At 43.2% G+C, this 25401-nt stretch overlaps 1 protein-coding gene across 1 annotated transcript in view; it reads right to left on the bottom strand.

The window, feature by feature from the left end:
- The window catches only part of URB1 (URB1 ribosome biogenesis factor), an 801240-nt gene extending 776132 nt beyond the window's left edge, over positions 1-25108 (bottom strand). Inside the window, exon 1 of the mRNA XM_085623119.1 lies at positions 24609-25108. Coding sequence (XP_085479245.1) covers positions 24609-24912 — 304 coding nt within the window. The 5' untranslated portion in view covers positions 24913-25108. The remainder of the gene's footprint in view (positions 1-24608) is intronic.
- Positions 25109-25401: the final 293 nt, after the last annotated feature.

Below are 25401 nucleotides of genomic sequence, written 5' to 3'. Positions count from 1 at the left end.
AGCAAGAGAGAGATTAGAGCAAGAGAGATTAGAGCGAGATTAGAGCGAGAGAGCGAGATTAGAGCGAGAGAGATTAGAGCGAGAGAGATTAGAGCGAGAGAGATTAGAGCGAGAGAGATTAGAGCGAGAGAGAGATTAGAGCAAGAGAGATTAGAGCGAGAGAGATTAGAGCAAGAGAGATTAGAGCGAGAGAGATTAGAGCGAGAGAGATTAGAGCGAGAGAGAGATTAGAGCAAGAGAGATTAGAGCAAGAGAGATTAGAGCGAGAGAGATTAGAGCGAGAGAGAGATTAGAGCGAGAGAGAGATTAGAGCAAGAGAGATTAGAGCGAGAGAGAGATTAGAGCAAGAGAGATTAGAGCGAGATTAGAGCAAGAGAGATTAGAGCGAGAGAGAGATTAGAGCAAGAGAGATTAGAGCGAGATTAGAGCAAGAGAGATTAGAGCAAGAGAGATTAGAGCAAGAGAGATTAGAGCAAGAGAGATTAGAGCGAGATTAGAGCAAGATTAGAGCAAGAGAGATTAGAGCGAGATTAGAGCAAGAGAGATTAGAGCGAGATTAGAGCAAGAGAGATTAGAGCGAGATTAGAGCAAGAGAGATTAGAGCGAGAGAGCGAGATTAGAGCGAGAGAGCGAGATTAGAGCGAGAGAGCGAGATTAGAGCGAGAGAGCGAGATTAGAGCGAGAGAGATTAGAGCGAGAGAGATTAGAGCGAGAGAGATTAGAGCGAGAGAGATTAGAGCGAGAGAGATTAGAGCGAGAGAGATTAGAGCGAGAGAGATTAGAGCGAGAGAGATTAGAGCGAGAGAGATTAGAGCGAGAGAGATTAGAGCGAGAGAGATTAGAGCGAGAGAGATTAGAGCGAGAGAGCGAGATTAGAGCGAGATTAGAGCGAGAGAGATTAGAGCGAGAGAGCGAGATTAGAGCAAGAGAGATTAGAGCGAGAGAGCGAGATTAGAGCAAGAGAGCGAGATTAGAGCGAGAGAGCGAGATTAGAGCGAGAGAGCGAGATTAGAGCGAGAGAGCGAGATTAGAGCGAGAGAGCGAGATTAGAGCGAGATTAGAGCGAGAGAGAGAAATTAGAGCGAGAGAGATTAGAGCGAGAGAGAGATTAGAGCGAGAGAGAGATTAGAGCGAGAGAGAGATTAGAGCGAGAGAGAGATTAGAGCGAGAGAGAGATTAGAGCGAGCGAGAGATTAGAGACAGATAGCCAGATAGATAGACAGATAGATAGATACTGGCGGTCGCCAGTAGGTAGTTATAGTTGGGACCAGGGTTCAATAGGAAAAGCATTTTTTACATGCCTATACCTTTGGCGCCGTTTGAATAATCTTCCCGAAATGTTCCCAACAAATGTGTCACAGAAGGTCTTGTTGTGCATGGAAACTTTCAGGGCAATGCGTCAAGTGGGGGCCGAGAAGTCACTGACCCTGTCATGAGTTATGGAATATGTGAGGTAATAAGCAGTGCATTGTAGGGGCGTAAATTGTAGTTAGCTCAGGTAACTATAACTGGTGAATTTCACTGGTTTTGTACGAGTGAAATCTAAGCCTAACCATACCAACCCTGTGACCTTTGGTTTTTTCCAGTGAATATATATATGTTACACTTCCCTAAGGACATCTGTACTTTTATCACTTTTTGCAGTACCCGTTGATAATCATATATAGTCTCACATATATACCACCTGGAGTGTTTATTTGAAATGGTTCTTGCATGATTGTCACAAATGCTGACACTAAGTGACTTCCTGGACTTGCACGCACTGCCTGTGATTTAGAATGCATGTATGGTTTCGAAAAGAGTCCCACTGGCCCTATGTCTTGTTTCTTATGATTACAAGACAGGCTGGGTACTCAATATGTCTGCATAGTTGTAGCAGACGAGTTAGAAACTGCTGATAACATTTAACAGTACTTTTATGTATCTAACTACAGCCCTATTTCCTTGCTCCCCCTGCAAAGTAAACTTCTAGAGAAACATATCAATAAATACTGGTCAGAATTCATTGAATCCTTGAATTGCCTCGATCCTTCGCAATCAGGATTCCGGCCCAGATATAGTACAGAGTCTGCATTGGTGACAGTCACCGATAACATCCGAATGCTAGCGGACAATGGTCAGGCAGTGCTCCTAGTACTGCTTGACCTGTCCGCTGCATTCAATACCATCTCCCACCAGACCCTGCTCAGGAGACTCAGTGACATGGGCCTTCAAGGGAACACTCTAAAATGGATGTCTAATTTTCTGACTGAAAGAACACAGACTATCAACCTAGGCCCATTTCGTTCACAGACCACTAGAGTAACCAAGGGAGTACCCCAGGGCTCTTGTTTGAGCCCTACCTTATTCAACATATAGGTTACTCCATTGGCGGGATTACTCAGGAACTAAGGATTTACTCCTATTTCCTACGCCGATGACACCCAACTGCTGCTCTCCTGTCACAAAAGCAACACAAACATCCAGACCACCTTTTCGGAAGGCATGAAAGCTGTCACTGACTGGATGAGTAACAACTTTCTTCAACTGAATGAAGATAAAACCGAAATAATGTTATTTGGAGAAGCAGCAGTGAGGTGGTCGCCCAACTGGTGGCCAGAGGAACTTGGCCTGGCCCGACCCCAAAACTGGTGGTAAAGAACCTATTAGTACGGATTGACCATAAACTAACCCTAGAGGAGCATGCCACCACTACGGCTGGGGCCTGTTTTCATACACTTCGCATTCTTCGCAGAGTCTTCCCTTTTTTAATCACTCTCCACGCGGAAAACCTTGATTCAAGCATTGGTTTTAGGCCGTCTGGTCTACTGCAATGCTTTATTGATCTCAGCCAAGGAATCTTCCTTAAACAGATTGCAGATAGTCCAGAATACGGCAGCACGGTTAGTGACCAATGTGCCCCCTAGAACAGCCTCCCTCCCCCTACTCCAAAAGCTACACTGGCTTCCAATCCGGAAGAGGATCAAATTCAAGATTTGTCGTATGGTCTTCAAGTCTCTGAACAACCTGGGACCAAGATATCTGACAGACAAGTTGGCCAGATATATGCCATCCAGGACCCTTCGATCAGGGTTCAAAGCTCTCCTCCACATTCCTCGCATTAAACAGGCCTGGTTGGGGGGGGGGGGGGGGGGGGGGGAAGTGGGGAGAAGCTTTCTCCCACCTGGCTCCACTTTACTGGAACCAACTGCCCACCCATCTACATCCCTGCACTAATTATCTAGCCTTTAGAAAGCTGCTGAAAACTGTGCTGTTTTGATCAGTCCCTCCTTGGTTGGCAACTGCCGTCATAGCGCGGAGATACCCCGGTTGGGGTGATTCGTGCGCTCTATAAATGGAGTAAATAAATAAAATACATGTTGAAAAAGAGAGGCGAGATGTTAGATCCTTGTGGAACTACTGTTTGTATGCAATAAGAATTTGAAGAGAAAGGTGGTGTGTGAATGTGGTAGGATCTGCTGTCTTGACAGATCAAGACGAAATCCAGTAACAAGTGATGTCATTTATGTCTACTTCTCTCAAGGGTTCTTGGACGTTAGCAATCTAGGTTGAAGGTTTGCCTATTGTCCTTAAACATTTTTGAGCACTTCAGTCATCCAAAGGGCCTTCTTTGTATTGCCTTGCTTAAAAGTTGTTATTGGAATGAATATATCAAAGTCTTAGGAGATTCATTCGTAGAGTTTTTCTACTGAGTTTATTGTTTCCAATTGAGTATTTATTGTTCGGTATGATTCCAACTCCTGCATGTTTAGATTTTTCGACTGTCTGTAGGTTGTAGCGGGGTCAAGGTATTTAGTTGATATTTTATTTGGGATCTTGAAGGACAAGGTGAAGATGTGATGACTGGACCATGTTATTTTCCATTTGTCCATATGAATTTTTTGGACTAGTGGTCAGCTCGGGTGCGCAGAAATTTAGTACAGATAAGATTGCATTAGGTTGAGGCATATTTGGTTTATCAAACCAGAGGTTTAAGACACCAAGTGGAGATATATTGGACAGCATTTTTGATCAATTCAAAACTGTACCCAAGAAAGCATCACTAAAAGCTCTACATTTGGGTGGAGGTCGGTAGAGCAAGAGGAAGTGGGTTTATTGGAGATATGATGCCGTTGTTATGGGGAAAGAGAGACCAGGTGTCCGCTTGTGAAATTGGTGTAGGATTGTGGGCAGCTAGTTTGGCATAGTGTTAAGTTGCACAGAGTGATTAAGGATGAAGAAGGAAATTGTGAGGAAGGGGTTTTCGAGAGGTGAGGGTGGGAAGGTCTGATCTTTTCTGGCTGTAAGGTTGGTTTGGTATTAGATGAGGATTATTGTTGAGCAGTAATATATGTGTGGAATATGTTTGTGGGTGTACAATTGTGTGTTTGGGGATGAAAGCATATTAAGAGTTGAGTCAGTATTGTATGTGTTAGTGGCAAGTGGAGGGAGAGATTAGATGAGATAGGACAGGGAGCTGTGAGCCGTGGTATTTTAGGATAGGTAAAATAGAGGTTAGGGATTGTGGGTGGCTAGGCGTGAAATCAGCATGTTGTGTTGGGAGCGAGACTGGAGTAAAAGTGGACAGGAATAGATAGTAGGTAATGCAAATAGAGTTGGGTAAATCTGAATAGTAAGATGGGAAGTGGAGGTGATAGAAGGTAGTTATGTATTAGTGTTGGAAGCGGGTGTAGGTAAGTGAGAAGTGAGTGAGGCAGGCCACAGGGATTGCAGCACTAAGTTGAGGTTGGAATGTGAGAGGAGAGAGGGTACGGATGTGAGGGTGCACATACTTGAAAATGTGGAAAGATAGGGAGAGATGTGGGATATGTATGATGCAAGTATTAACACATTGGTTCAAAAATATGATGATGATGAGAAATCAGAGTGAGATGTGATGTTATGAGAGTGGAAAAGGGAGTGGGATTTACTGCACGAGTAAGTGGTTATCTCGCCTTGTATGTGGAGGAGGTATACCTTCTTACTTTTTGTGTGGATGTTTTGGGCAGAGTTTCTGACCCTAGACTCTAACAGGCAGCACCCTCAACCTGACATCCTTTAGCTGAAAGCTCTAAACCTCCAGTGTAAATAAATCTAGCGACAAGGTGTCAATCGTTACAGCCCAAGCTCTAAAGTCCATAGAAATCCTACTGGAGCCCAAACCCTAAGCCCTAAAGGCCAATAAAAAAACCCTGTTGGTGATAATCAAGAGGAGCCAAAGCCCTGCACCAAACAGACATCCTAGCTGTGGGAACCCATAAGAGCCTGGGAACAAGCACAAAACCCCACCAGCATTAAAATACCTAACTAAAAATATCAGCTGACCTTAAACTTAAGGGGAGGAGAGAAGCCTATTCAGGAGACCCCGGAGCCAGTCTAATCACTTAGCCGGCAACTGGTGTGAAAAGGGGGGCTGGGAGTTGATGCTCTGAATCTCCTTTATTACAGACTGGCCCAATACACTTTTCACATCCTGCTCAAAACAGCCCAACCAAACCAACTTGGAATACCAACACATACTAAAATCCCTCTCTAAACACTCTGAAAACGTGTGCTAAGCAGAGTCAGAAACACAATTTAACACATAGGAAAACGATTTACTACCCTCTACACACTTATTTGTTTAATTTTGTTGGTCTTTTTGTTACTTTAGTACAGTTTTTAAAAGGGGTGCCCTACTAAGTGCAGTACCTCACAACTGAAGAATCAAGGATGAGACAATAAGAAGCAACAGTAGCACGTTCCTATATTAGCATGCAAGATGGTATTGCGCTAATGGATACAATTGGGAGTATCAAATCCTGTACAAGAAGGAAAATGCCAGAGTGCCAGCAAAGATCCCCTCAGGAAACTAAGCTATGGCAAGCAGTGATCATTTCTCAACTCCAGGACCTTTCTATTTTCTAGGAAGGTACACTTTACATACCCGAAACAGTAGTTTGCAGAGTTCATCTAATGCAGATTTGCATGAAATGCAGAATTTCACATTTTTGATCAATGATAAAAACCGAGAGCGATTCATAAGAACGTTAACCTAAAGCTAACAGCACCACACAGTGACCCCTTTTCAGGTTACTTTTAGATTGTATTTCCTAACATCAGTTTAAGAGTGAAGTAATGCATATGTGAATACATAAGCAATAAAAAAAACATTACTTACCTGTAACAACAGCTTTGCAGCTCGGAGTGTAAATATAAAACACTTTATACAATCTACTTAAGGCACAATACCATCCCACCGTGTCACAATATTCAGTGGTGAAAGGTCAAAGCCCAAATAGGTGCAGGTGCAGTGTATCTATGCAGCTTCTTGCCACCCTCTAATGATGATTGGTCAATCAAGATGTCCAACCATGCTGTGCAAGGTAGTTTAGTCCTTGGTTCTGTAACATAGTACAGCTGTATGCAAAAAGGGGCGTTGGAGCCCACAACACAGACTATGTTGGTTCAGGCCAGCACTTCACTGTCCCTGCAGTAAAGCAGTACCTAAATGAACAACACTGAATAAAGAAAAAGAAACAACAAACGCAGAACTCAAAAAGTACACGAGTAAGACATTACAAGCACAAAAAAGAACTAGCGGACAGCCATTCTATACACCCAGTCAGGAAAGAGACACCCCACTGTAAGTAAGAGCTGAACATTTTACTGTTTATAATAAACGGTTAAAAAGACAAACCTAGTGCTTGATCATAATCAGGGTAATGAATCATGTCACCATTTCTAGTAACATTTATAAGTACTACAATACATTGCATTTGAGTCATTTTGGCTTTTATAAATAAATGATTATTGAACCAGTCCCTCCATTGATTTGGCTTCAGTAAAGCTGCACATAGAAACATTTTATGTCGCTATGGCTGAGAGAAATCAAAACAGTTGCATAGGTTTAGAATTCCTTTAACCACTAGTATGCAAAGGCAGCCTCGTAATCAGCACATTCCTCTTTCATATATCTCATGTGCAAATACAGGGGACTGTTGCAGTGCTGGCTGACTTCGAATGAGCAAGGTATGTGCAGAATCCTTTTAAAACTTAAAGCTCTACTACGTATGTCTAGGTCACCTGACTTGTTATGTTATGAATATTTGTATGGAACAGCTGATCATCCATAAGGGTTTCAGGCACTAGAGCAGGAGCATAGGTCTGGTGGTGCTGTTAGTTGAACAGCCAGGTCTTTAGCTTCTTGAGGAAGTAAAGAGTGAAGTGACGGTCCTGATGCGTAGAGGAAGTTAGTTCCAGCTTTTGCGGCAATGAAGGCAAAAGCGTGTCCTCCTGTCTTGCTTCTGCAGATGCCGGGGATTCGTGTGAGGGAGAGAGAGGTGGAGTGTAGCTGCTTGGAGGGTTGGTAAAGTTGGAGTTGGTCATTGAGGTAGGATGGCCCTGCGCTGTGGAGGGCTTTGTAGGCGTGGATGAGAAGCTTGAAATTGCAGCATTTCTGGATGGGTAGCCAATGCAGTCCCATGAGGTAGGGAGTGATGTGAACACTATGGGGATATCTAGGATGAGAATGGCAGCAGTGTTTCTGTATGGTTTCGAGTCTTTGTGCGAGTTGTTTGGAGATGCCAATGTAGAGCGCATTGCTGTAGTCGAGTCTGCTGGTGATGAGGGCCTGGGTGACAGAGTGTCTTCCGTGCGTGGGAAGCAATTTGAAGGTTTTGCAAAGCATTCTGATGGTGTGATCACGGTGTTGACCTGTTTGTTCATCGAGAGCTTGTCACCATGGATTATACCAAGGTTTCTGGTGTACTCTATGGAAGTGGGCGTGAGACCCAGGTAAGATGGTCACCAGGAGGATTTATCTGTTTCAGGGAATCTCTTTTTTGCCAAATTAAATAGGTGAAAATGTTTTATTCCTTCTTAACTCTGTCCTGAGTATGCTGGAGTAAAGGGACGGAGATACTTCACAGCCTGAGTCCCTGTCAGAGAGAGCAGAGGCTGCAGTAATCCTTTAAAGATAAAGCACCATTGGGAAAGGATGAGGAAGATTCGAGCACAGGCACTTGGAAGCTGACAGTAGCCATTTTGAAGTCAGCAAATAAGCGTTAAGCACAGCCAACACAGACACCAAATGCCAAAGGAAGTCATGAGGAGGGGCCTGGTGAGATACCAGGTCTGAACCTATTAATGGAGATCAGATGTCCTGCCTAGTAACCCATAGACATCAGAGGTTGTCCAGAGGAAACTGCAGCTTAGAAAGTAGTTAATGAGGTCCAATCAAATCTCTAAGGGATAAGAAACTGAGATACTCAAACCACCAGTAGTTGAAAAGAACTCTTTCTAGAAACAAGAGCATTTCCCTTACTCTGCCTCCCCTAGCATATTTCTATTAATGGAAATATAAAGAACTCATGCCGAACTAATAAACTTTAAGAGACAGTATTAAAAACTGATTCTGAAAAAACTGAAGCAATCAAAGCACTAATGAAAATAAACATCAGACAAAGGCTTCTAGAATAGAAACACACCAAAACTGTCAGGAAATCAAGTGCTTGGTGTCCCCAAAGAAATGGGAGAGCTAAGTGGAGTTTGCACATCTGGCTCCCAGAAAGCCTCCAGATGGGTGAGGAGTGTCCACCATTTTGGGTGATCCATTGAAGTTGGATAAAGAGGAGAGTGAAGAAGCAGCCAAAGAACATGAATAACAGAGACCTGACTTCATAGGCACAGCCTGTTACCAAAACGAAGGAAGAAATTAACGTTTTCACAAGTAGACTTGATCATCTACATAAGCATCTTGTTAGGTGTATAGCTGGGCCATTTGTTTCTGGGAGCTGTATGGAACAACCGAGATGGTTGTACTTTGCACAGTGTAAAAGTCACATTTTTACCCTAATATGAGCTACACAGTGGACCCCCATTTGTTATGCTTCAGGTGAAAAATATTTCTCCTGGGTTGGGTCTCATTCATAGTCTGGCGGGTTCCTACTTGATATTCTCACTTCGCCCCACACCCCACTCACTGCTCCAGAGTTATTGATAAAGAGAGCAACTCTGATGTCCCAGATGGAAATACTAACCGCCTTCTAAATGTTTTTGGGGTATGGCATAGAGGAATACAGTTTTGCACCGATTCGCACATGTTTTGCCCAGTATTTCATCTGGAGATTTTTGGCTACTTGCAGCAGCCAAAGTCTGTGTGAACGCCACATCTCATAATCTCGATGGGACTTGTAGTTTCTGTTACCAGCCCCATCAAGATTACCAGGGGCCCTCAGAATGAGGTCCCACATGTTCTGAGTGATATGGATGCTAAGCATAGTTTCCTAATGGAAATATTCTAGAATCAGATCAAGCTAAGACGCTCTGTGTTGGGCTGCTTCACAAGAGAAAGTGGTGCAATAAGTTCCAAGGGGAGTCAAGCTAGGAGAGATGAAGTCCATGAGATGATATTCATCCCCGTATCTTGAGGAACCTTCAAATATATATACCCAGAATAGTTCTTCTTTAAAAGTGCTGCCCAAGGGTTCTCAGGTATACCTTGAGCGAGTCTCCAGTCTTCGGAAAACATTACCAGTTTCAGTGATGCCAACACTTGTGGCTGTACAGACGTTGAGAAGTGGATGTTACAATAACAGGAATGCGAGTGAACCATCAAGCCCACACACAAATTAAACTGTAGGAAGGTTATCTTTTCACAATGACAAGAAGTCAGCAGGTCAAAAAGAATGCCGAGAGGCTAATCAACTGTAAATATATATTTAGTCTGCATTTAAGGATAGATTTACTGCTGAGGACCTTGCGGAATGGGCAGAAATGCTGGCTAGGTTGACTGGCCCTCCAAGCAACAGACCACCCAAATATTTGTAATGTTGAGAGAGCACCCAGAAGGAGTGAATTGACAATGGTAAAGAGGTACCATATCTATCGGAATATATGCAAGGGAGGGGCTGTAATGTGCAGAAATATGTTGGACTGGGGGGGGTGTCGGGGTGTCAGTATGTGGTTTCTTTTTTATATGTTTGCGGCACTTTTGTTCAAGCAAAATGAAAAGGTTTATTACAAAAAGGATAGATTTACTGTGTAACAGACAGTTCCTCTGGACATCCCACCCTGGATCTGAGACCGCCTGTCTCTTGCAAAATGTTTCTACCTGTTTTATCCTAACTGTTTCTGTTTATGTTATCCCAAATGTATCCACCCCTCCCAAGTCCCTTGAATACTACTTGTCATTCCTGTAAAGCACTACGATACCCTTACGGGTCTGGTTCGCGCACTATAAAGCACTAAATAAATAAATAAAATTTTGAAAGTAAATCTGGAGAATGGGTGACTTATTGACTTAGAAATGTATAAAACCCAACGATACCAGGGAACCATGCGGCCTAGAGCTGAGCTCCAGGGCCAACACAAAAGTACTAACTGGAAAACTGAGAAGTCTTTGAAGTTTACAAAATGACATCAAAGAAGGAGTTAATCCAAGTGTAAGTGGCAAGGCATTATACACTACTTTAGCAGTAGTGTACGGAAATGCACCACCATCCATCCGTACCTTCTAATTTTGGGGAAACACAGAAAAGCAGCAGAGACTAAGAGTAGTGTTCTTAAAGGATGTTAATGGGGAGTACATATTATTGAGATAAGAACGGCCAATATGAGGGATGGCATTGTAACATATGCAAAGATATTCAAACATACATTGTAAGTGTAAGCTATGCAAATCCCTAATGTGATGAGAGATTTTGGAATATGGATAGCAGAGTTTTGGAAAACTTGCAACCGCTCCAGTGAGGTTGGAAGAAGAGCACAGAAAACAGAACTGTAATAAACAAGTCTGTTTACGATAAGAGACTGGATAACACTTCTTTGAAATGGTGAGAATAAAAAAAGGAAAAATTCAAATGCATAAAGCAGCAGGAAGTCAGCTTAAAAATTGTGAGAATTAAAACAATGATTAGAGTAAAAAATAAAACATAATTACACACTGAAGTAGCTGGACCAGACATAGATCCCAATTCCTCTGGCAACCAATCATCACCCAAAGCGGACGCATGTCAAAAACCAGAACCGGTCTTGGACATTTTGAGGCAAGAGGAATTAATCCATCCAAGGTGGAATTGAATGCTTTCAGTCTTTAAATACGGTTGCAATCTATTCTTGTCACTATCTAGTTGAAGAATAAGATGAGGGGTCACCAGCATAAGCAAAGAGGCTTGATCTGTAAAATCACTCAGCGCCGCCAGATGGGGGCCACATAGATATTCAGGTGTGTAGGACTCATGACGTACCCCCGAGTTACACCACGGGTGAGCATTAACTGCCTGTGATTGACTGCTAACAAAAGATGCAAGCCATTTGAGTGCCAGGTCTTTCACACTACCTTACGCAAGTCTTTTTAGAAGAATGGAGTATAAAAAGGCCAAAGGATGACCCAGAAAGGTCAAAGCCGCTTAATCACCTTTGTCTATCTTCATGTGGATTTCATCCTCATCCATCACAGCAGTAGGAACTGAGTCTGTACCAAAAGTAGGGTGAAAGTCAGATTTATAAATTAGGTTTATGGTGAGATTTGATCAATGCTGAAAGCTGACCATGGACTAAGCTCTCTATGACTTTTGCAGTGAAAGAAGACAGAGATAGGTCTGTAGCTGGAATTGTCATTGGGATCCAAGGTAGTTTTTGAAGCAGTGGGTTAAAAGAGGTCAGTGATGGAAATATGGCTGTAATGAATGACAGAATCTAAGGGGGAGTAACGATTAAGTGGAGAGCCAGAGAAACTCAGGCAACAACTTCCTGTACCCCAGAGGAGCAAGGGAGTGAAACAGTGATGCTAACAGCAATGTTAGAGGAGTGAGCACTGATTCTGATTTAGTAAAAATGTGTGCTTAACATTCCTGCACTAAAACAAAACCACTGCACTTGACAGAAGTGCATTTTCCTGTGCCCGACTCAACTAAGCCCCAAAATATGCCTAAAATACATATCAACGTAGCCATGATGTGGGTTTTCATTTCTTAGTCGTACATCATGTATAACTAAAATATGCACCATGTAATGCTCTGTACTGACATGCTATTCTCGAAGAACTATGAAGGAAGTTTTTGCAGCATTCAAGGAGGAAGCCTTTTGCAACATTCAAGCTCTTCCTGCCAGTAATACTGTAGGCCATTCATTTATAAAAATGTCCATTATTTTGTGCAACTAGATTTGAACTGGCACATCCAATGGCATTAGGTCAGAATAGGGCCCATTTAATATTCAATTCGGGTAGGGTGACGTATAATTCTGTATTGTGATTCGTTTAACTTTGCTCACTTTATGCTGACTGTGCTATTTCCAATGACTTCTACTGAGAATTTTCCTTTAAATGTGGTATATTTTGGAGGTGAGCCAGTCTGGTTTGTTACAAATGTAGAGAAGGAACCCTTGTAGGTTTGTCTCATCCTTTGGACTTGGAATATTTTTACCTTGACTTCTTGTCATTCTACCACTGCTTTTGATTGAGCCTTTTGCTAATTCCCCAATTAATGAATTTCAACTAACAATTATTTTTGCCTGGTGTATTGCATCTCAAATCATTTAATAAACCTTCAAGATTAGTATTTTTTACCATTTACTCTAGAGGATATATTTCATTCGAGTTTGGGTGCCATTTAGGGGCACATTGCTTCATACATGCTTGAGGTTCAACACCGTCCCCGATCCTCCATTGGCACCAACAGTTTTGGGGAAAAATGCAAGCACCCCAAAGATAGGCACTCCAAAATATTTTAACATCACAAAATCTGGATTGTTGCTAAATTGGATGTTTTGCTGTGTTCCCATGTTCCTGAACTGTGCCTGAGCGAAGGAGAGTATCAACAGAGCTGAATGTATTGTGGTGGGTTTTGGTTTTGCTTGAGCACATTGTAGGATTTGTAGTTTGAGTGTGCTCTGTATGAATTAAACTGCTTGTGAGCTTCTTGACTTTGCGATTCTAATTTGTGGGTATTTAGGTGACTTGATTACTGTGATTTTAATGTTTTTATCACATTTGTGAGCTGGGTTTAGCTGTTCATTTGGATATTATTGTTGACATTTTGGGTTATTGATGGAGCTTTGCTAAAATGATTCTTCCAAATCCAAGATCTAGAGATACTCATATTTATTGAACATGGATGCAAAGTGGAGGTGTGTAATTGTGAGGCACCACACATTCCCACCATTGTATGATATTTTTCGGTGTTACTAAAGGACTAGTTGTGAGTGCGTTTTAAGTTAGATTGTTAATTTCTTTGTACACCAAAATAGACGCACTGATGAAGATGCGTTGCTACTGGTCAGAGGTTTGCCTTAGTGTAACTGATAATGCCGAAAGGTATTATTCCTTCTCTAAGTAAAATTGATTTACCCTTCCTTTCTTACTTTAGGTAGGTGAATCGGACAAGAAAATCTGTTTTGAACTGGTTTGTTTTTTGTGGTTTTCGGAAGCACAGCAATGAATCACGCCGAGTTGTGCTGTGATTGGCTAATTGCCATAGTCACGGACAGCAGCATTGCAGTTGGTTGGCCTGTTACGATAAAGCTCTACTGTGATCGGTTAAGACGTCACAATGAGTCACCCTGTCACCGGTAAGTTGCTGTTGTCGGTTGTACTGTGATTGGTTGACCTTTACACTAGCCACGCTGTTGTTGGTTTAGTGTAATCGTGTAATTTTGCATGGTCTGTTTAGAATCAGTTTGGGCAAAATGGGTTCAGCAATGAAAAATTATTCAGCTTTTGTTATGGAAGGAGAGAAAAAAATCCTCCAGACGATTATCCTGCCAATGAAATTATGTCAAATTTGGGTCTTCATATGTGCAGGTAATTAAGTGAATGGAATGAGTTTACTTATGATGGCAAGAACATACAATTTCTTTTAGAGGGTACCTTCAGTGTGAGAAGGGTTGATAATTTGAGATGGTGTATGCTTGAGAGTAAGCCATAACCAAGACATGTACAGCACGAGGCACTGAAAGAAAAGGGACTGTTCGCATTTGAAAGGGAATGTAAATGAAGGAAAAGAGAGGGTAAAAAGGCTGTGAGCCATTGGCTAGAATCGAGATGGGGCATGCAGAAAAGGGCATGTAGAGAGGATACGATGTTGGGTGTGTTTCCAGCAATAGTGAGTGATATCGACAAATAGAAAAAAAAGATAATGGGACAGTCAAAATTAAAATAGAAAAGAAAAATATAGAGAACAACTAAGATGAGGAGGATACATTTCAAGATGACTTATTGGATATAAGATCTTCTCCATATAATGATGACAATCAGATTGTGTTGCATCTAGCAGAAGTATCATACATTGACAGACGGTCCGACAACACCTTGGAATGAAGGACCAGGGCCCAGTGGGGTGGAGCCTGATAGTGGTATCACTGTGCCTGTTCTAGCTACTGTAACCACTGTTGACAAAATGATTACTATTTCTGCTGCTACTGCAGTGCAACCAGGAGAACCAACATGTGAAGATTAATATTTACCAGCTAAAAACAGAATATAAAGACATTTTACAGGGTACTATTACTACAAAGAGATAAATTGTCTATAATGTGGATGAATTCAAATCGCCTGAGTATGGAACTAGATAAGCATGCATGTGATGCATATGAGAAATTTGATGAGTTGGCGGAAAACTGTTATTGACCTGTACAAAAAGAAAAGTTTGCACAAAAAGTATAAAATGGATATGACTGAAGATGAGATTAATGAAATGAGTTTATTGTCTCTACGATCACACATAAGTGAGTTAGAGAACTGTACTAATGAATTGATGGATCTACTGAAATACAGAAACAAATTAGAGGATGGCAGTAGAAAACAAAATTAAAGCGAAGGAGTCTGAAAAAAGAAATAGTTGCGACTGAGTTTCTTTTGCGAGAAGTGCAAGGAGGTGATTATGTAAATGTTCCTTGACAAAGACCTGATCTCTTTCAGTTTACAATAATCTCTAAAGGCAAATCGTGGTTGATCTTCCTACTTCACACTCCTTACACAGGGTTTCTTACTGTATTTTTGCATGAAGTTGTGACAGGTAATCATGCAGTAGTAAACGCCAGGTTTTCTTCGGGAATACTTGATAGAGAGATATTTTCGGTCACAGATCTGGCATTGTGAATTAGGCCCACAAGCTCAATATATTGTGGGATGTAGGAGTAAATATCAATGGCTCTCTTTCATGTTTTTCTGGGAGGTGGAGTGTGAAATGGGACAGCAGGTCAAAATTCATCAACTCCCCTGGTATTTTTATGCTTACTTTTTCAGAGCTAGACTGTGAGCTAAGAGCGAACTTGATTTTTTTTTAGATCCTAGTCTCTATTGCACTGAGCAAGCGCTGCAATACAGTCTGATCCTCTCCAGGAAGGCTTATGTTATCCCACTGACAAAATCTGAAACAAATTTGGCACTTAACAAGTAATTTGGTAGCAACATTTCTAAAAATATCTTTGCATAAAACGCCATGTGCCTGATTAAACAAGCATTTGCAAGGCAATAGGTCTCGCATTTGCAAGAGTATAAGCTATTGACATTGTAAATGACAATTCCTTTCATTTATCTGTTTTGAAAATCAACACATAAATAAAAAGCATTGTCATTTACAATGCCAATAGCTCAAAACCTCGCAAATGCAAGACCTATTGCATTGCAAATGCTTGTTCTATACTAGGCTGTAGCTCGAGGGCATCCACCGTTTATGGGTCAAACCAGCAGACCAAGTCGGTCAAACTTCCAGCTGGAACTTGATTTTCAGGCTGAGATTGACCGGTGTTTGCTCACTTCTGTGCAAGTCATTTACATCATTCCAGAGAAAGGTATGCTTACTACACTCTAAGGAGCAACAATTCAACATTCTATTCACGATTGTAAAATAACAACAAAGACGCTCCCCAGCGACAGTCTACGCAGATTGGTGCAAATTGCCTAAATGAAGCACGCTCACTTACACAAGTGGGTGTGCACGGAGGGCGCGAGTGTTGTGGCTCTGACACAAGAACGTGGCTCTCAAAAAGAGTGCTTGTGCTAGAGTCTCACGAGTGCGCGCATGTGACCATGTGTGCATGTATACGTGGGTTTAAGTCAGAGTGTGTCTGTGCGTGAAGTATGTGTATTTGGGTGAATATGTTTGCCAATGTTTACGATTGCCTATATCTGTGTGTGTGTCTCTGTGTAGGTGGGGCCAGTGTCTGTGACGTGTGTGCGAGCCTGTGCCAACGTGTTTGGATGTATGTGTGTTTGCGTGGAGAAGTGTGGCTCAATGGTTAGAGCGGCAGACCCTGATGCAGAGGTCTGGCCCGGGACCAGGGTTCAATTCCCGCCTCGGCGGGTCTTGGCGGGGCTCATAATTCCTCGGACCTGATTTCTCGCCTCGGTGCCTATTCTAATCATGGGTCCCACGCTGCAACTCTGGGCAATAGCTTGCTTAATCTCCACAACGGCCCCAACAGCGCTGGGATGCCTGGCTTCACCCTGGGGATGACCAGGAGTGGACATTTCACAGGGAAAAGCCAGGAAGGGTTCCCTAGCGGTATGAGTACAGCGCCGGGAAACCCCGAAATGGGGTAGCTGTGCGCTATATAAGTACAAACACATTTACATTTACATTTGCGTGTGTTTGTAGGTGAATGCCACTGTATGTGACGGGTGTGCGTGACTGTGCCAACGTGTGTGTAGGTGGATGTCATCGCGGGGCACAAGCCAGCAGCCAGCCCGAGCCGCCACTCAGACCCCAATCACAGCTTTCACCTGTAGAGCCTGCACCATCAGTCTCAAGGGCTCTGGGCACTTCTATAACAGCTTCAGAAGGATGAAAGGTAGGATCGGCATCAATGTCGCAAACTGCGGGGGTCTCAGCAGGCGCTCAGCCCACAGGGCTACATTATCTGGTCTGTCCGGATTTACTTTTTAGTATGCTATTTTACATAAACACACGCGAGAATGAATCATTGACAGAACCCCCACTCATATCTTTTAACTTTCACCCAGCTCTACATTACAAACATAGAGGGGAAAGTGGTGTTCTATTACAGCCTTCTCTAGTCACTACCCTCCATTGAGTTCTCAGCTTACTCTGGAAGGCAGAGTGACGCCGCTGTTTGCCGACGTGCACGTTCAGATTGCGTGCCCATACAATTCTTGGACTCTGTATTGAGACTACAGACAGGGATGAGAAACCTTAACTACTATAGTGCCACTTGTAATAGAACTATTCTTGTTCTAGTTGCACAAGTAGAGGATCAGAAGCCAAACATGCTTTCTTAAAAATGTGTTAGTTTATCTTTAATGGGTTAATCCAAGGCACTGGAAAAGGCAGTGCACCTTCAAGCAGTTTTATATTAAACCTGATTTTACCAGCCAAAACAGATGTCTGTGAAAGATGGTAAAAATCGCAGATTCATGTTGCCCTTCCTGATACCATTTGCCCCTTTTGGAATTTGTTTGGGTTATCGGTCTCTAATCTATATGTTCCCAAACTTTGACTTTTCCAGTTATGTTCATGGGCCTACCCCTAAAAATTAATATTTTGAATATGATTTTTTTCTGAAGATGACTATTTCTATTTTTGTTATCAATGAATTTGGTCGCATCACTTCAATTCCTACATCCCCTTCCTACAAAATAACACACACGCATTCAGATAGATCATCTAAAGTCCTGTATTTCTAACTTTGAGGCTTTTTCTAACATCTCTCAGTCTATGCATGAATATATAGAGCTCCTATCTACCAGTTGTAAACCTTGAGTGAGTTGCATGTGCTGACGAGGAACTCAGCATAAGTTCTGCTAGGCTCCGGCAGTCACCGCATCACCGGGCTTCAGGAGGCAGAGACGTCGCCGAGGGTCCCCCGGGCCTTTTCTTTGAATGCAGCACGCAAGGAAGCTAGCAGCCACCTTCAAGAATTGTGACACTTAAATGTTTTATGCTGTTTGCGCTCTGCTAAAAGAAACCCTTGGAAGGGGGACAGGTGATGCAGGAGGAGGCCGCAGGGCACTACAGACTTTTCAAATTTATTTATTAGGAACGGTTCGCCGCAGGATTGCTCCAGCTTAATGCTTTATTCTGATAGTGGCTGTACACCAATAGCCAGTATGGCGAGTGAGACAAAATCATCCTATTTAAGTGATAAAAAAATGTAAATATTAAATTCTTGCGACAAAAGCGGCTATTTAGAGCAATATTTGCAAGGGAAAAAAAAGCCAACATTGATAGAATAAAGTTGGGAGAATTAAAGGAAATGTAATTTTTTCTTTTACTAAAGACGGAATAACTCCTTACGAGAATAGTCAGTTTAAAATAATTTTGGAGCGCCTGGATTTGAATTACTTTTGCCATGTACATGAAACTACACTGGTTCTCTTTTTGGGGTTTTAATCTATTTATAAAGGATGTATTTATCACTGACCTGTTTCAATCTCCAAAGAGGCTACGTTTTTCAGCTGAGAAGCAGAACGTGGGCTTCTGCATTGAGGCATAAACTGAGAATAACATTCAAACAACAAGCACGGTCCCGAAAGTGTAAGAGGACCGCGCTGCAGCCGATGTCTTGTCTTTATGGGGCCATGTGTTAGAAACACATGGTCCTATAAAGATAAGAAAGTGCTTTGCAACAGACGCAAACCAGGCAAGCCAGTCCGGGTGGGCCGGCACAGAAATTTAAAGGGAGGCAACCCAAACACCTAATTTCCAATGGCAGGCCGCCGTTTAACATAAACGGTGACGCCAGCCAATGGAAATGAGGGGCGGGGCTTAAAGCCCTCTTCTGAAAATCCTCTCCTACAAAATCTATCGCGGAGGCAGAGCAGGGCTCCGCCCTGCAATGGACGCGAGACCTAAAAACAGTCAGAAAGCTGTGCCTATAGGTTTACGACATCTCATGGGTGCTATACTCCTTGCTCATCACACCCTGCCGCTCATTGTCTTTTTAGTTTGGAAATTCGAGAATTCACCCTCCAAATCTTACTGACTAAGCTATGCCCCTGCTCTTAAATGTTGGTCAGAGGCAACACCGACTAATGTGCCCCAACAGTGTTGGTATCAGACCCCTTCTTTCCAGTGCTTCCCAGGACTGAAGACACCATCCATGAGGGATGTAATGCTAAAATATTCCCCTTGGTTGCTGTTTTAAGAACTCCTCGTCATAAGAGTTGGTCGGAATCCACCTCCTCATTAGTGTTGTTCTGTGACAACTCTACCCCTTACAATCCCCCTGATGCTTGTCTAACACTTAAATGCCTACTAACAGGAAATGTATGGTAAATTACCATAACAAGTAATGGCCAATATCAAAAAGACCTATCATTTCAGCCTGGGCCTTTACAACTCATTTTTAGTTCTGGCCTAGGCAGCCCTGCCGTGTATGTGCTGTATCGAAGAACCATGTTGTATCTAGGATATGCTCTTCAAAAACGTCCATCTCTTTCATTGGTTCCTGTTACTGTCTTTTAGAAATGCTGGCTTTTCATTGGTTAATACACTAAGCAGTCCGTCCGTTTGTTCTGCCCTGGAGACTGCCCCTGCTACAGAAATACTTTCACTATGGGCCATATGTTTTCCTTCAGTGCACTACTTTGCTTTCACTTAATCTCCTGTGCCGTTCCCAGAACACCTCCAGCACCTCGCAGCTTATCTGTATGCTGAACAACTGCTCTTCGCTCCCTCTCATGGGGTGCAGCTGCCTCCTCCTCCCCAAGTCCCCCCCCGTTAATGATGTGAGGAGGAAGCAGGAAATTAGTTTTAATCAAATACTGCCTTGTAGTAGATGTTACAGTAGTTCACATTTGCTGGTTTATTGTTTCAATGTTTTGTGCTTTACAAACATCCTTGAACTTTGAGCTAGGTGAGCAGTCATATCGAAACTAAGTATTATGGAGGCTTCGGTTTCATTTCAGAGTTGATTTGGTTTCCTGCGATGCAGACTGCAGAATCCAGCTTCCAACTTCCAAGACAGACGCTAGAAGTTACTTCCCGTAACTTACATAACAATCTGATGGTTTCTGTTGTTTGTGCGTTCTGTTGCGATGTAAAGGGCTTAACTTGTCCTAGAATTGTTTTAGTTGGAGTTTTCAGTGAGGCACGAAATACTAAAGGGCGATTGTGAAAATCGCGGGTTTAGTGCTATGTAACTGGTGTTTATGTAAAGTGCTCCAAATACCATTGGGTGCCCAAAAATACACCTAAAAAATATTATGGTGGGGTAGGAGGGGCTTTAAACAACACTTCCCACCTTGTCAGCCTCCGTGGGGTATGCGGAACTAGGATGCAAGTATTGTTGCATGTATGGCACTGCTCTTCTCTAAGAGTGTCTGCAGTTAATCAAGCCTTCACCGTGGAAAGTGGCATGGTTTGGTTTTCCTTGTCACGTGTTCCCTTTCAAACAGCAACACGCTACAAAATTCTGTCCTCTGCTTCCCTTCAAACGGAGTGGTTTCGGTAGCCTAGTTTGCAGTAAGATAAAATAGCTGAACACTCCAGATTTCACGTATAAAACATTTTGTTAAGTTCCGTTTAGTTAATTTGTGCTGCTTAGCATTTTTATTCTTGAGGAAGAGTTGGGATGTGTTTGAAGCTTTTAATAACAATATACTTTTTGAAAAGCTGCTTATTGCAACATAAGTACGAAATGTTGTAACTGGATGCTTTATTACCAATTAAAAAGGGTACTTAAATCAAAAAATATATGTGGATTGTGATCAAAATATGAAACATTTGAAGCATCTTTAAAAAGCATTTGTTGCTCTTTTATGGCAGCTCCCCATTAGTCAGTATGTAGCAGCAGGGTGCGCAGAGCCACACACACTTCAAACTTTTTTGTTCTTCAAAGCCATTGTGCTCATCTTTGGTATGTATTTAGTTACGCTGAAAATGACTGTGAATCTTGTTGCTTTAAGCATTCCACAAAGTGCTCATGTTTTCATTTAAACTCCCTCTGTCCTCCGTCTCCTCTCTCCCAATCAACCCCAGCCAGATCGCCCTCTCATACAAACATTTAATCACTCTACAGAGTGCATCTTTTCTCTCCCCCACCTCAAAAACCTGCAAGCACTTCTACTTTCATTCCTTTTTATTTTTTGCATTTTTAAATATCGCAAATAAAAGGTATCAAAGCACTTCACATGAGCACTAGTTCTCAGAAAATGCCCTCTTTCTGCATGGTTGCCCCAACCTTTTGCTGAACTGCTGATGTACTTTGACTGAGTGTGCCCTGGGCTCCTGCCAATCAGGTACCCAGGGCCTACGTTCTTTCCCTAAAACTGCATTGAAGACCAAGCCCAATTGACACTCTCTGGTCACAGGTCAGCACCTGGTAAATGGTACCACAGGTACCCTGGGCACTGTGACCAGGGAAGACCTCTAACGGCTGCAGCACTTATTGTGCTACCCTTAGAGGCCCTGTACCTTTACACTCACACACTGCCATTGCGGACTGCGAGTTTTGGTGCAGAACAAAGTGAAAAGTTTACATGGCACACATCCCTGTGTGCCATGCCCTCAACCCACTGCCCTGGCATAGATCAGCCAACCCTCTAACTGGGTGGACTGTACCAGTAGTGAGGGTACAGATGCATGAGCCCTGTACCTCTACAGTGTCTAAGCAAATTCTTAGACATTGTAAGTGCAGTAATGCCAATAAGAGTATATAGTGCTGGGAGTTTGTCATTACGAACTCCACAGTACCATAATTGCTTTACTGAAAACTGAGAAGTTTGGTATCAAACTTCTCAGCACATTAAACCCACACTGATGCCAGTTTGGGAATTAATGAAAAATGCACACAGAGGGCATCTTAGAAATGCCCCCTGAAAAATGACCTAACACTAGTGTCCAGGCTGAGTGGCTGCTCCCCAGCTGCCACCACCAGACATGTTTCTGGACTCCAGGGTCGGGAGCCTGCTGATCTCAGGGGCCTGAAAAAATGCACATCCTGGAACGAGGTGCCAAGCTGCCTCCCCCAGGATGAGCAGAGTGCACAAAAGGGGAAGCTTTTAGTCTTGCCGCCTTTGTGAGCTTCCCCAGGCCTTTTGCTGCTTCCAGCAACTGGTCCCCACCAGTTCTGACCCCCACTTTGGGTGGGAGAACCGGTGGGAAAACCAAGTGAGGAACGGAGTGTACCCACCTTTGCTAACCCCACCCCTCGGGTGGGGGAGGCGAGGTGAATCACAATTCGAAGTCCCTGCCATTTTGCAGATTGGGGACGCAGCCAACCAGAGTGAGGCATATGTCCCCCTCCCACTGGAGGGTGGCATAATAGGGGGTGTACCCACCCTAAGGAAGGGACCCATTGGTCCCAACCTTTTACTTACCTGTAATGCCCCTAAATCTAGTATTTAGCGGCATCCCTGAACCTTGCCTCCTCAGATTGACCAAGAAGAAAAGAAGAAGGACCGAACAGCTGTGCCGAAGCTAAGAAGAGGAGGACACCCACTGACTTGGCCCCAGCTCTACCGGCATTTCCCCACCTCGAGCCTGCAGAAGCGAAACTCCAGTGTTTTGAAACCAGCAACCTCAAGAACCCCGAGGACCTGCCATGCCTTCCAAAGAAAATACTTTGTCTCCTGTGAACACTGGATTTGTTAACCCAGACTCCAGCTCCGGGTACACCCACGAGACTGCACCCGTCGCCCACAGCCAGAGTTCAAGTGGCCCAACACCACGAGTTGGTCTCCCCGGCGATTTTGGCCCGAGATCTGGTGATCTCTGTCCTGTCTCGAATATCCCAGCGATGCCTGCAGCCTCTTTCTTGAGGATTCCCCCCGACCGTGACCGGAGCTGGCAGGCAGGGAATGCTCAGACGTGAGTCCCTTGCTCACTTTGCCCCTGGATTCAAGCAAGCCTGGCTGAAGACGGCTGAAATGCCAGAAACCAGTCCTTGGAAGCTTGTTTCCGGTCCAGGGAAGGCATGGCTTGGCAGTTCGGGCTGGACTGTTCCCATGAGGCACAGGGTCAGATTGATTTGCATATGGCCATGTCTGAACTGGGGTTGCAGAGCGGGCTAAAGAACGGTGATTGATTAAACCCAGATCAGTTGACTGGGGGTGAGTGCTTGCAATGTTCAACACTCCGTCCATCATCCCCTTTGGTTTTGCTTTGTTCGCCATATGTTGGCAGGGTATGCTCAGACGTGAGTCCCTTGCTCACTTTGCCACTGGATTCAAGCAAGCCTGGCTGAAGACGGCTGAAATGCCAGAAACCGGTCCTTGGAAGGAAGCTTGTTTCCGGTCCAGGGAAGGCATGGCTTGGCAGTTCGGGCTGGACTGTTCCCATGAGGCACAGGGTCAGACTGATTTGCATATGGCCATGTCTGAACTGGGGTGGCAGAGTGGGCTAAAGAACGGTGATGGATTGAACCCAGATCAGTTGACTGGGGGTGAGTGCTTGCAATGTTCAACACTCCGTCCATCATCCCCTTTGGTTTTGCTTTACCCGTATTTCAAACAACTGCATTTGAACTTGTAAACACTGCATAATAGTTTGCAAAGCATTTATTTCACTTACATGTGACAGGCTTGGCTTGGTTCTAGGAATAAAATAACCTAAGAATATTTTTATACAAACAAAATTGGTCTGAATTCAGTCTTTAAGTGTGTGACATAGTTTGCTGATGGAGTGTGTACAACAAATGCGTAACCCGATAAAGTCTTACTGCTCACCCAAAATACTACAAATAGAGAGCAAGGAGCTATCTCAGTTTACCTCTGCCTAACTTTGGGGTTCCACTGGACTCTGTGCACACTATACCTCATTTTGGTATAGTATATACAGAGCCAGCTTCCTACACTAGTTCATTACAGAAATTTGCCCAGTGGGGTATAATGTGCTACATAGATAAACACTTATAGGGTTCCAAGGGCAAGACCTACTGTCAATACCAATGCTTGATTATTTTATAGCCAATACAGCTGGCAAAGAAGTGAAAGGAGTCAGACCTCAGTTACACATCACAGGTCCTCATTTAAAATGGAGATAGGGTAATGCAGTTAACTTTATTTTAAGACTGCAATACAACACAGTAAACGGGGGCAGTCCATGAACGCAAATAGACCAAGGTTCATCACTTCTCAAACAATTGTGGTTCTTAAGTCAGTGCATAGTTTACAGTGTGATGTGTGTTAAATCTTTCATTTTATTGAGTTAAGCATAACTTGTCCCTCACGCACATTCTTCAGGCTGTTCAATACTCTAGTTCTGCAGTCGCACACAAAATGTTATAGTGCTGTTCACTTGTATCAAGAACTTCCCTTTCTGTTTGAGCGTTCAAAAGCCTTCCAATGTGTCCATAAATGTTTCCAGGGGCAAGCAAATATTCCCGATTCAAACTGCGTGACCCACAGTATAGTAACGGTATATCTATCCAATTCCTGGGGGAACAGCACCCAGGAAAATGTAGTGCATCGCTAAACAGGTCCCAAAGGCAACTACACTACAAACCAAAACACATACGTAAAAGATATTGCCATTTAAAACACCAATAGCTCTAACTCTCCCAAATGCGAGACCTATTGCATTGAAAATGCTTAAAGTTCCCACAGCTTCAAATGAACCAAGTCAAGTCTCCAGACCGATATGCACTGTAATTGTAATGTAATTGGTAAAATGAAAATCTAGGTCTGGAAAGAAGGAGGTTCTCAGTGACATGGTAATAGTTTAGTAAACCCAGAGGGTCTCACTCACCTTTCATCGCCTCCTGCGTGTTCTTAAGCTGTGTTTTAAAGGTAGTGCCGGTAAATTCTTCCTGGGGTGGTTTAGCCTTCTTCTTAGCCGAACCTAGCACCGCAGCGCCCTCAGTGCTCTTCCTTTTTTTTGCCATAGCACCAGCAGGGTGTTCCAAATAGTCACCGCTTACTGACAAAAGTAGACTTGTAATTCCAGCACTCAAAACTGTTGACTTCTCCAGTCCTGACACATGTGGCTGCTTGGACAGGAAGCAGTGCAACTCACACAACAATCCCCCGGAAACAAAGTTTCCGGTTTCCATCAAGTTGTAATACTACAAGAAAAGTCCATCATACACAGAGAATACGTTATGACTCGAACGTAGCTGCATAGGTGGAACGCGCTCAGCAAATCATTCCGAAAGCAACATTCAGAAGTCCGTGCACTCGCTGAGGGACCAATTTAACGCTCAGATCGCAGCCGCCTGTCTTGCCAAAAGGGGCCATCTTGGAACGGGCAGAGTTGCCTTACTTAGAGATAGAATTCTTACCGTTCTTTAGTCGGAAGACATTTGTGAGAGCACTCCGTTTTAAACAGGGTTATAAAAGGCCGCCATCTTGGATGAGGATATCAACAGCAGATCTAATGACAGCTTGAACAATATGCTGAAAATCTCGACAGCATATTGCACGACATTTCCACTTTCACTTTTGCAATGCTATCACGATTCGCCTTGTTTATGCATAAGGCTCCCAGTTTTCCGTTTTTACTGATTTTTATCGGAAAATACTCTGCAGAAATCATTGTTTTT

This window comes from Triturus cristatus, chromosome 8, assembly GCF_964204655.1.
Source record: "Triturus cristatus chromosome 8, aTriCri1.1, whole genome shotgun sequence".
NCBI lineage: Eukaryota > Metazoa > Chordata > Amphibia > Caudata > Salamandridae > Triturus > Triturus cristatus.
This window is presented reverse-complemented; position numbering and strand designations above follow the sequence as displayed.